Source organism: Gavia stellata, chromosome 1 (genome assembly GCF_030936135.1).
Source record: "Gavia stellata isolate bGavSte3 chromosome 1, bGavSte3.hap2, whole genome shotgun sequence".
NCBI lineage: Eukaryota > Metazoa > Chordata > Aves > Gaviiformes > Gaviidae > Gavia > Gavia stellata.
This window is the reverse complement of record NC_082594.1, coordinates 59,035,295-59,051,525: the sequence shown is the minus strand read 5'-3', so window position 1 is coordinate 59,051,525 and position 16,231 is coordinate 59,035,295. Positions and strand designations below refer to the sequence as shown.

The following is a 16,231-nucleotide window of genomic DNA, read 5'->3' as shown; positions in this document are numbered from 1 at the left end:
AGATAATTACATTTTTCTAGTTTTTTTTTAATTCTCTTAAGAAACCTTTTTTATTTAGATTTTAATTTCTCTTTATTTATGTTTGCTTGAATCCTGATGTTAAATGTTTATATTTGCTTTGAACCATGTTCATCTTAATCATTGTCCTATGTGGTTTTTTCCAATATTTTGATTACTTCTTTTTTTACAGGGATTCTTTGAGGATGAAGATGGAAAGGAATACATCTATAAAGAGCCTAAACTCACGCCTCTTTCAGAAATTTCCCAAAGACTCCAAAAACTCTACTCTGACAAATTTGGATCTGAAAATGTCAAAATGATTCAGGATTCTGGCAAAGTATGATTTTTGTTCTTTCTAAAAAATCTCATATATTACCTCCTCTAATCCACTTGAAATACTGTGGGATCACTGTCCTTTACTCATTTGGTACACAAACTTATATGTCTGAAAACTCTCCTGGTTGAAGGGCGTGGGAAAAATATCATCTACTAATAAGTTTACCTTTAAGAACAACGAAAAAGCTTAATTTCCATAGTGTTACCTATCAAAATAGTAATTGTATCTTAGAACAAATTTGGATTATGATCATATTGTGTGTTTACTTTATCTATATTTATTGCCCGTTCATGCACAGTCATTCTTTGGAAGTTTTCCCTTTTCTGCACATAGAGAGCAGAGTTCAAACTTTCTTCTGAAATAAGAAACAGATCCCTTTTCTGAGAAAAATACCATACATAAATAACATTTTAATTCTGTATCAGTTGTTCTTGTTACCCTTTGCCTATGTCTCTGAGCCTGTTCAATTTTATGAACACTTAAACTGTAGGAAAAAACTTGCTCACATGAAGTTATCTGGTGAAATCTAGACCTGTAGTAGGAAATGCTTTCCTTTGTAATTGAAGGCTCTAAAACTGGTGAACTAAAGAGGACTACAGTATCCTATAGGCTGAGAGGAACACATACTGCACGAGATGCCTCTCAGCATTCCTTTCGTTCCCTTCCTTCAGCCAATTTTTAACTTTTGTTTGGCTTCAGACTTTATGGTCTTGTAATACAAATTTCTTGTCTCTTCTGTTCCTTGATTCTGTCACTAAGATTACAAAGTGATGGGCTTGTCAACCTGGAAGTGCAGCAATGGTGGACTTTTCAATACTCCTACTCAAATTGGAACTTTAAAAGGAGAGGAGGATTTATGCAAGGGCTAAAGTTCATGCCGTGGAAGGCAAGAGAATTCTTTACAATTAATTATAATGCATATGTTTGTCAGCATTTGTGGGGAACATTTTCTATCAGCTGTATCAGAATGAGTACATAAATTACCATTTAAGTTCCAGTCCAATAATCTGAAAACATTTCAGATTTTTAAAAAAATTAATCAAGCAGCATGTTCCAGTAAAAATCGATAACAGAAGGGAGGCTTTAATTCTGTTCCCAAATTGCTCCTTGGCTTGGTGACTTCATGTGTGTATCTGCATTGTCATTTTTCACACTTAGTTTATAGAAGTGAAGTGGCTCAGAGACAGGTGGAGATAACATGAATGTTTGACATGGGACTAAAATGGTAGACAAAACTTTTAGAAAGATGCATGGGTTTAGATTACCCTCTTTATCTAATGGTTGGGGGAATTAAAAAAAAAAAATAAAATCCTTGGTACTGGGGATTAGTTGCCACTTTTACCAAATTAAAGATCTGCCAGTCCATGAGGCTCTTACTCATCTGGTTCTAGAAACAAAATTAATTGAATAGTGAAGCCTTCAATTTGACCTGTTTCTACCCGTTTCTTCTTTGGGAATCTTCATAGGGTGTCAGGGTTGGGACAGGCAGGTTGGGAGGAGTGCTTTCTGAAGGTGATATCTGAACGATTTACAATGTAGGGTGTTATTTTTCACTATTAACTTTTTTTATATCATTAGAATTTTTTGGTCTCCAGTCTACTGTTGTATCAGCTGTCATGGCGGGCAAGTGTTTGTTTCAGGGTTTTCTGTTTCTGTGCCTTCCAGTGTTAAGCATGGGTAAAACTCTGTATTATGTTTCTGTTTGCAGTTCTGCATATAGCAAATATCGATTAAAAACAAACAAAACTACAACATGTTATAATGCATCTAGCTGTTTTCCTAATAGCTACAAACTGAATGCAGAGAAGCATTAAGGTTTCCTGTGTTTTCAGTAATTAATAGGTTGAGACCAAATTTAATTTCTGAAAGTTGTATGAATACAATTAAATCCACTTTATTCACAATGTAGCTACTTGGTTTTTTGTCATGTTTTTAAGGTAAATCCTAAGGATTTGGATTCAAAATATGCATATATTCAAGTTACACATGTAATTCCATACTTTGAAGAAAAAGAGTTGCAAGAAAGAAAAACGGATTTTGAAAGGACTCATAACATTCGCCGCTTTATGTTTGAGATGCCTTTTACTCAAGCTGGTAAAAGACAAGGAGGAGTGGAAGAACAGTGTAAGCGACGGACTATTTTGACAGGTACTGACTGGATGGAAATTTCCTTTAAGAGAAAACTGCTTTTTTATTTTGTTTTTTATACTTAATTTTTGATACTAGGTTTTTCTGTATGTTGAATATTTAGTCAGGAGAAAAAATCCTTCAGAAAGTTTCACACATGACTGTTGGAGATGACAAGGATTGCAAAGTATATCAAAATATTGTTAGACAAAACAATCTTTTAAACTGAGTACATACTTGAAAGTAATACTCAAAAGAGTGATATGCAAACACCCTTATAAATGACCATCTGAGAATACATGTATCATTTTGTGATTTCATAACCACTAAGTATTGGAAAAAGAGAGTAAAATCTCATATTTGACTATGTTCTAACTACCTTTCATTCTGTTGTGTTTTGGTTTTTTTTTTAATACTGGAGTGTCTGCATCTCTCCCTTTGCCCTTCCCTATGCTCACCTCTCTTTGCTATAAAACATTGAAGAATGGTGATATTATGCTTGCTGGGTATGGGGTCTTTCAGCATTCTTTCATTCTTTGGACATGTAAAATGCAGCATTGGTTCTTTTGGCTAAAAGCACTAAAAGAGCCTGAAGGGCAGGTTCTGGTTTGATTTCCAGCCTCTGTTCCATTGTAACTTTGTTCTAATTGCTGTGCTTTAATTTCTCATTTGTTAGCTTTATAAGGGAGAGAGAGTGCCCATCTATCTCCCCATAGATGCTCAAACTTTAAAGATATCTAGTTCACTGATACAAAACATTTTATTATACTTTTAAGAAAGATAATTAAGAGTTATGGTGTGTTTGGCAATGTTTCTGCGTAACGTGTGAATCTGAATTTGTGAAATAATAATTTGTGCAATAATAATTTGTGCTTTGACTCGAAACATTGATTCAAATGGTGTAATTCTGTTCTGCATGGGTTTTTCCATTTCACTTACTTAAGCTCCTTTATAGCTATCAGCTAAAATACTTTTCATATTTTTAGCCAAAACTAGGTTTTCAGCTTGGTTTCTTCAAAGGATAATCCTCAAATAATTTTTTGGGTTTTTTCCTCAAGATTCAGGAATTGTGAATTTGGAGTCTAGCTTTCCTTGTTCTTAGAAAAAAACTATTTTGTGTTTTGTCTCTGTTAAGGGTGGGCTTCTGTATCACTGTCTTAATATAGTGGTAAAACCAACTTAAATAAATTACTTTATGATGCCAGCTGTCCATAGCTAATACTTGTGAGGAAATAGAAAATAACAGCTTTGCTATTTTTTTATTCTTGTCCTCTTTGAGATACGTGGGTGATAAGCAATTCTTTTTACAGTTCTCATATGAATTAAGTTCCAATGGTTTATTTCTTGGTTATTATTAGTAGCGGTAATGACAATGATCTTTCTTTGCTGTAATACACATAAAGCTATGCATATTTACATTTTCAATATTTTGTTTCCCTGTATATTTGGTAGTATTTCTAATGGTATAATATGTTATTAAATTGGGCAACTGATTACATAAAAATGAGATTTTAGCATAAAATTCTATCAAAACACACCGAATTCAAAAACCTTGTTCTAACTATATTTAACTTGTTTCTGTCCATAGCTATACATTGTTTCCCATATGTGAAAAAGCGCATTCCAGTAATGTACCAGCACCATACTGATTTAAACCCAATTGAAGTAGCCATTGATGAAATGAGTAAAAAAGTTGCAGAACTTAGGCAGCTTTGCTCTTCAGCTGACGTAGATATGATCAAATTGCAGCTGAAGCTACAAGGAAGTGTCAGTGTTCAGGTAAGACCATATACTTTGCCATTCAGCTATTTCGCTTGCTTCTCTCCCTGAAAAATTATATAAGTAGCATTTTCTATTCTGTGTATTCAAGAATGTCCTAAATTAGAAATGTGCTCGCTGTTTGCAGTTACTTCCAGAATAGGAAAAGCAATAGAAGTGTGTCATATAAACACTGATCATGGACAGTTACATGAAAGGATTAAGATTCATCTCTGGAATCTATGGTGGTCTGAGCCCCACCAGGTTTTGGTGTAAAGCTGAAACTACCATAAAATAGTGACTTCCCATATGAAGAGGAATTAACATATTTTGCCTAGATGTAGGTCTGGTGACCAGACCTGATCATGGACAGTAAGTTCAACATGGGCGTTATTGCTTTTGTATTTTGGTAAGGGAGATGAAGAGGGAGTTCCAAAATATAGGAGGAGGGTAATAGTAGAAAATCTCACTGTGCAACGTTTTGCCTAAGGCAAGCAAGAACTGAATGTATAAATAAACCATCAGATTCACTGAAATAGGGTACATAAAGCAGTAAAGATTTCTAGCATGTACAAATCAATATGGTAAGGGTCTTAAGAATACAGTGACAGAAGTGCTGCTCTATTACTTTCAACTGATTCTAATCAAGGGAACAGTAAACGCAATCATCTAAAATGAACTGTTGTCATGTTGAAGAGAAAAGAAAAACAAAACAAAACAAAACCCAAACCAAGGTTCCAGAATCAGGGAGTTGTCAAGCTAGCATTTGGGATGAGAAGGGAGGGGGTCTTACTGTTAATATAAAAGAATAATAGGGATGAGCCAGAAATAGTTGAATCCACTTTTCATGTGGGTGCCGTAATAGCGCAATTAAATTTCCGCTAATTATTGCAGAATTTTCAGCTTGGAAGAGTGTTTTCAATAGAAAAGTAGACCAGACAGTATTAGATTTAGCTCATTTTCCTCATTTTCCCACCCTAATTTCATAAACAGAGATGAAAAATTGGCAATATCACCAGTTACTGTGCCACATCATCGAAGTGGTTTCTTTGTGCCAGGACAGGTTCATGCAGAGGGCTGTAGAGACCTCTCCTGCTCTTGTGTTCCAACTCCAGTAGTTTTCTTATTTCATAAGTCCAGGTTTTTTGTAATCAATGTGTTCTCCTAAAAAAAGCAAATCAGACGGACACCTGTAGTACCTGTTATTGCTGAGACAGTATGTCAGAGAACTGACTTTATTTTGTAATTCTTGTTCTTTTCAGGTTAATGCTGGCCCATTAGCATACGCAAGAGCTTTCTTAGATGACACAAACACCAAAAGATATCCAGACAATAAAGTAAAGCTCCTGAAGGAAGTTTTTAGGTATGTTGGTATCTTTTTTGGGGAAAAAAAAAAAATTGCTTTTTTTCGAGACTGTTACCATAAGAATTTTTTTTTAAACTTTTAACTTTTATAGTGTTCTGACTACATTAAAAACATACTTTAAGCTGGCATTTTGAATTAATCTTTTGGTTTTTGTATTCCTGATTGAGATTTTTTTTTTAATTGTTTTATCTAAATCAGGCAATTTGTTGAAGCTTGTGGGCATGCTCTGGGTGTAAATGAACGACTTATAAAGGAAGATCAGTTGGAATATCAAGAAGAAATGAAGGCCAACTACAGAGAAATGGCAAAAGAGCTTTCTGAAATAATGCATGAACAAGTATGTACTGAAATTAAATTAAACATACCAGCATTCAGAATGTAGCTGTAATGTGAACCCACTAGGAAAAGTATATGTAATGCTTTACACAAAAGGATTGTTTCTTTTATATATATATATATCATGGAATTACAGGACTTCTCTTTTTTTCTGTTTGTGAATTTTCTGCAGATGCTTTCTTGACCTTCAGATTTATGTCTTCCTCATTAAGAAAGTAAATCTGGTTGGCTCCAGCCTGCTTTGTTTGTAGGAGAGGAAGATTGCAGTAAAGATAAAACAGATTTAATTACGTGAATATTATATGTCATTTATACTTCATCTGTGTAGTTACAGGGGTCTCTCTTCAGTGACCCAAAAAACTCGTTTTAGTCTACACTTCCTGGTAACTGTAGGGGGATTTGATCTGCAAGCCTAGCTCTTTTTCTTTAGATTTTGGAGGTATAAGCATTTACTTCTGCAACAAAGAGTTAAACATCTTTCAAGAGGTATTCCAACACACTTTCTTGAGGGGAATCCACTACAGACAAGCTGGAGACATGGGAGAAGGAAAACCAGAACTCTTATGGAGCAAGATGTAGGACCTTGCGTCTGGGATCTATGGTAGAAATGTCTCGTGACTTCAGAGGCAAGGGTATTATTTCCAGGAGGACAGGAAGGGCTGAAGATTCATGCTTGATCCATGCTTTCTTGACATTTTATTCATCATATTCATCACTTCAGGTTCTGTTTCTTTCATCCACTGTTATTTGTTTAATCTTTTCCCAGAGCCATAGAGTGGCTCACAGTTCTTAACCCTCAAGACTTGTATTTCTGGTCCACAAGAAATGCCTGTGTTTTCTGATAATATTTTACACATGTCTATGAGACCTCCTTAGATGTATGACCGTAATAGCAACTTTTCTTAGTCTAGGTACCAGTGCGTCCTAGTCTGGATAACCAGTTGATACAAAGAGGATCTCTGAGTTTCTCTTGTGTGTACAAAAGCGATAGGCTTTACTCAGGAATCAAATTGTACAGAAAAAATAAAATTTGAGACCTACCTGAGGCGTTCAGTCTAGCTGACATTTAAACGCTCTGTTAATCTTCCAGCTTTTTTTTCCAGGATTGCATCCTTTAGATGTACAGTGACTTTACCCATTTACTATTTTTGACATCTCTAAATTACTTTATTATTATCCAAGAAATACTTGCTCAAAAAGCTAGTTGGCTTGCTGGTATAACAGCTTATCCATAGGCTTATCTAAGAAAGATTTGCCTTTATTCTACCCTTGCTTAGATGGTATCCAAAACTTCTATGACAGTTTTTTTCTGTTAAAAAAATGTGTCAAGTGTCTAAAGTTCACTTCACACGCTTTCCTGCTCTCCATTATTTCCTGATGTGGTTTTCTCGGGTACTGTGCTGTGAGTAGCTATGATATAATTATGGTGAAGCACAAGAATACAGAAAGCACATAGGCTTTATTTTCATTCTCTTATTTTTTTGTTATACTATCACAGGGAAAAGCTTACCACAAAACTAACTTTTTTTTAACCACCAATGACAGAGAATATTGTGAAACAAGGTTTGTAGGGAGTGATACCCTTTTGTCAGGATCCATGTGTTATGTGTGGGTTTTTTGTTTTGTTTTTTAAAAAAAAAAAAAAAAACAAAACAACAGTGTCTTTCAGATATGTGTATAGAGGAAAACAGTTTTGAAAGATCCCTGGAAAAGCAAAAGAGATTTCTTGACTGACAAAAATCGGACAGTTAGACTGTATTTCAATGTGATGTATTGAAAAGCAGAAAGCAGTGGAGGGTTTTAGAAAGGAGGATAACTGGGCAGCTGATTAAGATGAATGAGGTATATGGGAGAATTATATAGCTGTATAGAAGACCCCTTCAGAAAAGAGAGGAAAATGTTTTGGTCAAATCATTTAATGATAAGGATAATAAATGACAGATTAATATTCCCCTGGCATAGGAAAAAGTAAAAGTATATAATGACAGTTTGTACACACAAAAAAATACTTTGAACTCAATGCAAGATATTTGTGTTTAAAAAATGCTCAGGTATATGAGTTTCTAAAGATTGACAATGAGAAAAAGCATGTCATGCCCAAAACTTCAGGAGTAAATCACATTGTCTAAAAGTAAACAAAGAGAAGAAGGGGCAAACAGCTGATACCTGTAAGATAGTGTGACCAGAATATAAAAGTACAGCATTGACTGCAATAATGTGTACTATTAGCCTACCACTGTGTTCTTTTTATATAAATGTAATTAGTTGAAATAATCAAAACATGCAATGTTGTTGGGTTGTTGTTTTGGTTTTTTTTTAAAATTAGATTGCTCACTCCCCTGAAGGCTTAGAATCATGAGGCTCTTCACTGATATCTTTAAAAATGTCACCCTTGTGTGCCTGCCTGATGCTGTATTTGGAAAAAGAGCTTCTCACAATGTTTGGTCTAATGTAATTAAAAAAAACCTATTAGCTGTCTTACAGTAGCATGGATTTTAAACGATTGCAAAAATTTTGTTATTAAAAATATAGAAAAGAATCTTAACAGATTTTTCTTTTTTCTCCTCTGCTGCTTGCCAATATGATCAGATGGGATGGTAATTAGTTTTCTTTACTTCTGTTTTTAGTTTGTCTAATCTTTATATAATTCCTTTCTTTCCAATATTTCTAATCTTAGCATCAGTAGATTTATAGCTGTTAAGAATGAAGTCTTTTTGGTGCTTTGATAGCGTTTTATAAGAAATGCTCAAATCATACCTCTAAGTCAAAAAAAAGAAAACAAACAAAAAAGGGTAAAAAGCAAGCCTGTTGTCCTTGTGAAACTCATTTTGAAAGTTAACAAGAGAAATGAGAGAAGCTATTCAAGCTTCCTCTAGAGAGGACAGTGTAATATCTAAATTAGGAGAACTGATGCTGGAGAAATAACTACTACCCTCGAGGATGGCTGAAAAGAGTAACCATCCCCAAAAAGAAGTTCTTTGCAATTCAGAAAGTACTAAAAAGTTGAGTTGATAAGCAGCACGTTATGAAATTGGTTAGCTATTTTATAAATGCTTGTGTCATTTTGTAACATTTTGGTAAATACATGTTTTCCATTTTAAGATTACGCCTGTTGAAGAAAAGGCCAGTGTCATGCCTAATTCACTACACATTTTCAACGCCATAAGTGGAACTCCAACAAGCACAACAGTTCATGGGATGCCCAGTTCTTCTTCAGTTGCATGATTGTTTTGTAAAGGAAAGTATGTTCAGTTTTCTTAAAAGTATGTGGATTTGCTTCATTGTGTGCAAACTCAGGATGATTTTGAAGCTAAATGTTGGGCACGTGCAAGCTGCATAATTCATATGAATGTCTGAGCACACTTAGCAAATAGCAGTTACTGGTAATAGTCTTTTAGAGTAAGGGAGGCGCACATATATTTTTTAACCTTGCTGGTAACATTTAAAAGTATTCACAATGTCATTGCAGAAGTGCGTGTTGGAAAATTATAAAGTTGAAGTTAATTTCTCTTTTTTCATTAGGAAGTATTATTAAAATGAATTGCACATTACAAAAAAAGTGTTGTGGGGTGTAATTTTGCAGATATGTAACATTCAGGTGTTCTTTTTGTGTATGGCACATAAAGGTTGATTCCAAGTACAAGAACTATTTTGAGGCTAGACAGAGACACTAGTTTTTTGGGTTTAATGGAACTGACAATAGTAGTTTTTGTACCATTTGGCAAATTGTTGTGCGTTATTTTATACCTTGTTGCATTTTGGAGGTATGTGAGCTTAGATCTTACTAAACAACTAAATACAACCAAAGGTCTGTATTAATGAACACTGAGTTATACTAAAATATCAATAGTAGTAAATTGTTATGTACATATTGTTTGTTAATACAGTCCATACAGTCTGTACATAAATGTATTACATTTCTAAGCATTTTTTAATATTCATACCAGCTCTTATCCTTCTGCTTTCAGTTTATTGTGAAAATTCGCTCATTCCAAGTATATGCAGACTTTACAGTTCATTTATTCCTGTATATAAATAAGTGCAATATAAAGATGTATACAGTCTTTGCTATGTTAGGTTTATACGCAATTATTAAAAGAAAAAATTTTTGCCAAAGCAATGGAGTATGTAATTGGTGATCATGGTTACTGTGGTAAATGGTGGTATAATTTAAAGCTTTTTCCATATTCTTTTAAGACATTAATTTAGTAATTTTATATTTGGGGAAAATAAAGGTTTTTAATTTTATTTAACTGGAAGCACTGTCCTGCTGTAATTAAACATTCTGTACTACATCTATATTAAAAGGAAAAAAGTAGTTACTTTTCTTACTGTGTGCTCTGGGTTTTTTTAGATACGTCCCTGAGACTGGGGAAAGATGAAAGCTTGATCAAAAAAAAATGGCTTTTTGCAGCTTATGTATGAGATGAGATGCAGACACCTCTAGGGTGTATTTCATATTCCTTGTCAATAAACGGAATTTATGTTATTAGTTAAGACATCAGGTTTGGATCCATCATGTTTGACTCAAGTAGCATGTTACAGCAACTAAAAGTTGTTACTCACCAGGGCAGTTAGCATTAGGAAGTCTTCAAAACTTCTTGTCAAATGACAGTAGAAATCATATTTTCCTTATGACATAAAGTTTACTGTAATTTTCTGTAGCACAGCATGAAACTCATATGTTGTCATTACTCATCAAAGATTTTTCCAAAACGGCTTATCCTGACAGTGAAATGCTGGATAACTCTGTTTTTTCCAGTTATGTTTCTGAAACAACATTCCTGTTTGTTTAAAATTATTTTCCTTAAAAAAAAAAAAAGGGAGGGGGGGGAATACCCAGATAAATACTTCTAGACAGTGAACCCATAATGCTGTGGTAAGAGACAGTCCTCTTTTCCCCCCTTCACCCTATATGCTTTCACTTTTTTGTTCTTTGTGGAAATGGGTGTAGGAATACTTGGTTACATATCAATGTAGTTAGTCTCAAAAGGTATTTTATTATTAGGAGAAAATATCCTGATTATTAGAAAGAAACATCCTGTGAAGTTGTTTTGCCATTCAGAAAGATTTCCATAACAATATATTAATAGAAATCTTGTAGATCATGGAGGCTTCTTGTAATTACCCCACTTTTTCTAGCTTCCCCTTTGCCCTGGGAGCAGAACTGACAGTTTCCTCCAGTTGTACAACACCTTTTGTGCTGACGCCTCGATTTGATGGAGTTGTTTCTGCTAACCAACGTATAAATGTAGTTGGTATTCATAACTGCATATGTATCTATGTATATTTATATACATCTAAATATATGTGTAACTGTTTTGCTTACTTGCTGAAAGTTGGCCTGTGAAAAATAGTGAAATGTAGTTGACAAAAGGTTGACATAGGTTTACATACGGTAGTACTAATGATTAGCACATGTTCAACTCTAAGTATACAGACATTTTGTTTATAATCTTACATGATGCATTTGTGAGAGAACACACCCTCTAATGTATTGTTTTGGTTTTAGATATACTAAGATCATGATTGTTGGGTTTTACCTCCTGAATAATTCATTCCGTACCAGCCTCCCTTTTCTGCCATTACTTCTGCAAAGTGTAAATTAAATATCTAATATGGATTATTTTATTTATAAAGACTTGGGCTCTGTACTGGTTTTGGTTGGGATAGAGTTAATTTTCTTCACAGTAGCTGGTATGATGCTGTTTCAGATTTGATGAAAACAGTGTTGATAACACAGGAATGTTTTAGTTATTGCTGAGCAGTGCTTACATAGTGTCAAGGCCTTTTCTGCTTCTTACGCTGCCATGCCAGTGAGCAGGCTGGGGGTGCACGCAATAAGCTGGGAGGGAACGCAGGTGGGATAGCTGACCCCAACTGACCAGAGGGATATCCCATACTCAGCAACAAAAACTGGCGAAAATTTGCAGGGCAGCGGTTGCTCAGGGACTTGCTGAGCATTGGTCAGCTGGTGGTGAGCAGCTGGGTTTTTCTGCATCATTTGTTGTTCTTGGTTTTGTTTTCCTCTGGTTTTGTTTTTTATGTATTAAACTGTCTTTATTTCAACCCACAAGTTTTCTCACTTCTACTCTTCTGATTCTTTCCCCTATCCTGTTGGGGGGGAGCAAGCAATCAGCTGTGTGAAGTTAAACCACAGCAGTCCTTTTTGGCACCCAGTGCGGGGCTTGAAGGGTTTAAGATAACAGATTTGACCACAGCGTGTTAGAGGGAACTTATAATTATTATGTGTTTAACAGTTGCTGGTCGCAACGGTGATTTACTTGTCCTTGGCATTGGTCTATCTGATCAATGCCATGCTCCCTTTTTTTTGCTGTACATCAAATTTGAGAGCTTGTTAAAGGCTGTATTTGACTTCTGCCATTTGCTGTGCAGTGTAGCACTTGGTTGTGTTTTGCCTGGGAGAACTATGATAAAAGAATTGGCCTTGAACCTAATCTAGTATTTGGGTCCTGCGTTGTTGCCTTCCCTTTACTTCAGGAACCATCTCATGAAGACAATTAACAATTATACTTTTTCCCTTTTCTCCTCCAAGAACCAATCGCTGGAGGGAATGAATGGCACCTTCCCCTTCTTTTCCTGTGGGGTAGATATTTTCTCCCTTTTTACAATAACTCTTCAGTATCTTGAACATCCTTGGGAAATCAGAGTACTATTAGCATGTTTCAAGAATGTGTTTCCAGCTTTTCCTAAGGTTAACCAACTATTTAGGAATATCACATAGGGATATGTCCCAAGGCAGTATGGTTATGGGTAGCAAGGCATGTGCAAGAATATGGGCAGGTACCAAGGAGGGTTGTCATTTCAGATGGTCTGGGACTTCACCCCCAAACAAGTGTAGGATCTTGATGAAGTGACAGAATGTTTGAAAAAAAGATGCCTTGGCTATGCCAGAAGCACAACTTACTGCCCTGTGCCAGGGCCTGGCATATGCCTACCGAGCACTATTCAGTACCCTCAAGGGGAAGAGGAGGGTCTCTGGATCTGAAGACATACAAACAGCCCTGGCTAAACCAAAGACCTAACCCTCAACTATATCATTTGCCCCAATAGTCAAGAAGAAACAATGGAAGCAGAAGTCAGCTCGTTTAGTAAGGGAGGAAGAAGCTTTTCCTGAGAGCAGGAGGGAGAATCAAAAGAGGCAGCCAGTTCTGCAGCAGAGCAGTCACAGGAACAGGAGGGGGAAGAGACAGAAATCGTAAACAAGTCAGAAACCACCTGATCACTAAGCGAGCTGCAAGATAATGGTTGGACTTGATGATCTTACAGGTCTTTTCCAACCTTAGTGATTCTGTGATAAGCAAAGGTGAGCGAATTATTAGCTGGTTTATCCAATGCTGGGATACTGGGGCCAGTAGTCAGGAATTAGAAGGTCCTGAGTGACCACCATAACCAGATGGAGCCCAAAGTCATGGACTAAATGAACTCAATGCACATTTTAGAGGGGTGGCCCGTAGACCAAGGGAATGATATCTCTGTATATATCTGTAACACACATTTGTAATGTCTTATACATGAAAGGATATAGATATTGATTAGCTAAAGCCAAGCTGTCTAAATACAATTGCTTGTCTGCCTTGCCTTGGTTTCTTGTGTTTTTTCTGTCTATGCTGTATAATTGTATAGTTTTCTGCTTTATGTATCACAGTATTATAATTCATTTCTCCATTATTTCTTATTTAAAAATATTTACACTGCGCTGGGTGATCATAAGGTATTGGTTCTTGAAGTTCTAAAAATTTCAACATGCATTAAACGTTTGCACAGGCAAGATGCTTAACATAGGCACGGTTTCAGAAAATTTGGGGAGAACAACTTTCTTGCGTACTTCACCAGCAGATACTATGATATTTTTCAGGTGATTATTATGATAAGGTTTTTTACCTACCCATGAGATGTGGGGATATTTTTAGTTCTTCCTTTTTAGCCTGATTCCTTAAGAAAATTCCGCTTATGCAGTTCACTCTATTCATCCGACAATTTGGTGTTCTCCCTAGTAACTTTTGAAGCTGCTGACCAGTCTTGATCTTTGCCAAATTTGGCTAAAGAGTTTCTACACGCTTAATGAAAAAATTGGCTGGCAGAGGCGATAGATTTAAATCGACAGCATTGCTTATGGAAGTGCTGCAATGTGAACATGACTTGCTCTCCAGCTGGCCAACCAGTATGCCCAGGGTGGCCAAGAAATTAGCGTCAGTTTACCTCAAAATGAGTGATAATATGGTTTCCTTCCCCAGATGATCGTGTACTCCATAGCATACTGTGGGTAGGTAGCGTACTGTGGAAAGAAAACTACAGGTACTCTGGAGGAGGGGAGGTAAAGTCGCAGGAATGAGGAGGCAAGTTGGGCTTGAGGCAAGGAGAGATGAGGGGGTGTATGGACAAATCAGGAAACCAGGCCTCTCTGATACATGTGCTACAAAAATCTTTTTTTCAAGATGCTGAGCATGCTCTATTTTGCTGTTACACATACAATAGCAACTTGTAATGTGGTCTTGGGGGGATCTTTGCAGTGAGTTTTCTCAGGCTGGATGTGGTAAACATAATGTTAAATGTAACCATAATGTTATAAATATTTTTAAAGTAGTAGTTAATTAAATGGAATGATTTCAAATAAAACAGTGTATTTAGATGAACCTGGCTCTTAATGAAAACACCTAGTCTAGTAAGTCAGGAATGCTTTTTTCTGATACCCAGTTCCTTTTATCTTTGTTTTCTTGTGAGAAGACTTAGTTTCAGTAAACAGAAGACATCTAAGTCACTGTCTATCTGTCATGAAGGCTGTCTGGTGAAGTTTGGGAAAACTTGTGTTCTGTGTTTTTCGTGAACTGAAAAACTCTGTCTTTAACTGTGCTCAGACTAGGGGTCCTGGGGCTTCTTGGACAAAGGGCAGAAAAAACGGAAATATTAGGCAGATAATGACTAACTTCAGTTGTCTCTGATATTTTTAGAAGTGATCATTTTAACACCTTTAAAATATTTTTATGCTGGCTTTTTCCTTTCTGAAGTGTTATATTGAACATATAATGAGTTTTTTAAAAGCCCTTTAGACTCTAAATACCTTTTGGTCTTGACACAATCAATTAACTTAAATTATATCTAGTGATTAGGCAGTATTTCCCTTTCAAGTTTAACTGTAGTAGGTATCAGGGGGTTTTCTGGCATTTTCTGCTTAAGGTGGAATGTTATAATTTCTTCTCTCTATGCAAAACTTGCAATTGCTTTTTCTGCAAGAACAAGGTGTAATCGATATTAGTAAAGTACTTTGAGAATGCTACACCTTGTTTAATTGACACATGTTGTGAATGAAAAAGCACCGTGCATGGGCTGGTTCAGCTGCTACTTTGATCAAGCTTGAGGGCTTGGATGACTTTAAATGCCGTGCAGTTGTGGCTGAAGGGATACCATACTTTTTAAAGCCAACATCTGGGTGGAGAATCTTCCCTTGTATCTTGGGTTGACAGGCCTGTTATTTCTGCCCCCAGATACTGGATAACGCAGCCACAGACTGCACATTTGCTGCATCCAGTTTAATACAATACTACATGAACTCAGCTAATGCGTGCTTGGTTTTAAATTGCCCGTTTGTTTTTTTTTTTTTTTTAACTTTGCCCCTCTCTGTCCTGTAAGATTCATTGACACCAGATACCTGAACAGAGTGTGTAGCTTCTTGGGATGGTGGTTTTATGTTTGTCACTGTGATACCAGACTCCCAAAAATGTGAATGTTTGACTTGACAAATTAAGGGTAGGGGACATGAAAATTGTGAACAAAATTGACAGAACTGCAGGTGAGATCTTTAGTACAGGCTCATGCCCCAAAATAAATATTCTTTTAAATTAGTTTAGTTTCCATTTAATATTTTAAGAGTTGGTATAAGGTTTAACCAGCTTTACACAGACATAATTTTCAAATTAATGAAAGTGAGACATCAGATTTCTTTCAAGTATATGAGGAAAACCAGTTATCTACTAGTCTAGAACAGTTATCAGACTATATACATGAAAATGCTGGTAACCACCGAATAAGTAAGTTTAAGTTGGCATTTAGTGTTTGAAAAAATGGAATCTGAAGCCCAGAAGAAATCCGAACAGAACTTGGCTGCATTGCTTTGCTCTTGTCAACATTATTAGCACAACTACCAAGAGAGAGCTGAAACTGCTGATAGAGCTGTTGAGTAACGTGATTTTTTTCAGTGGCATGAACTGTAAATGGAAGTGATATAAGAAGTTCCCAAGGACGTACAGATAACTGTAAGAAAAGAATCTTAGTTAAGCAAAACTGTT

General features: G+C 35.9%; 1 protein-coding gene across 8 annotated transcripts in view; it reads left to right on the top strand.

Moving 5' to 3' along the window:
* DOCK9 (dedicator of cytokinesis 9) overlaps positions 1-10,242 on the top strand; it is a 111,824-nt gene extending 101,582 nt beyond the window's left edge. For all 8 annotated transcript variants that reach the window (XM_059835941.1, XM_059835943.1, XM_059835944.1 and 5 more), the window contains 6 exons: positions 191-337; positions 2,275-2,485; positions 4,053-4,243; positions 5,485-5,585; positions 5,787-5,925; positions 9,027-10,242. In XM_059835941.1, coding sequence (XP_059691924.1) covers positions 191-337; positions 2,275-2,485; positions 4,053-4,243; positions 5,485-5,585; positions 5,787-5,925; positions 9,027-9,149 — 912 coding nt within the window. In that variant the 3' untranslated portion in view covers positions 9,150-10,242. The remainder of the gene's footprint in view (positions 1-190; positions 338-2,274; positions 2,486-4,052; positions 4,244-5,484; positions 5,586-5,786; positions 5,926-9,026) is intronic.
* The last annotated feature ends 5,989 nt before the right edge of the window (positions 10,243-16,231 follow it).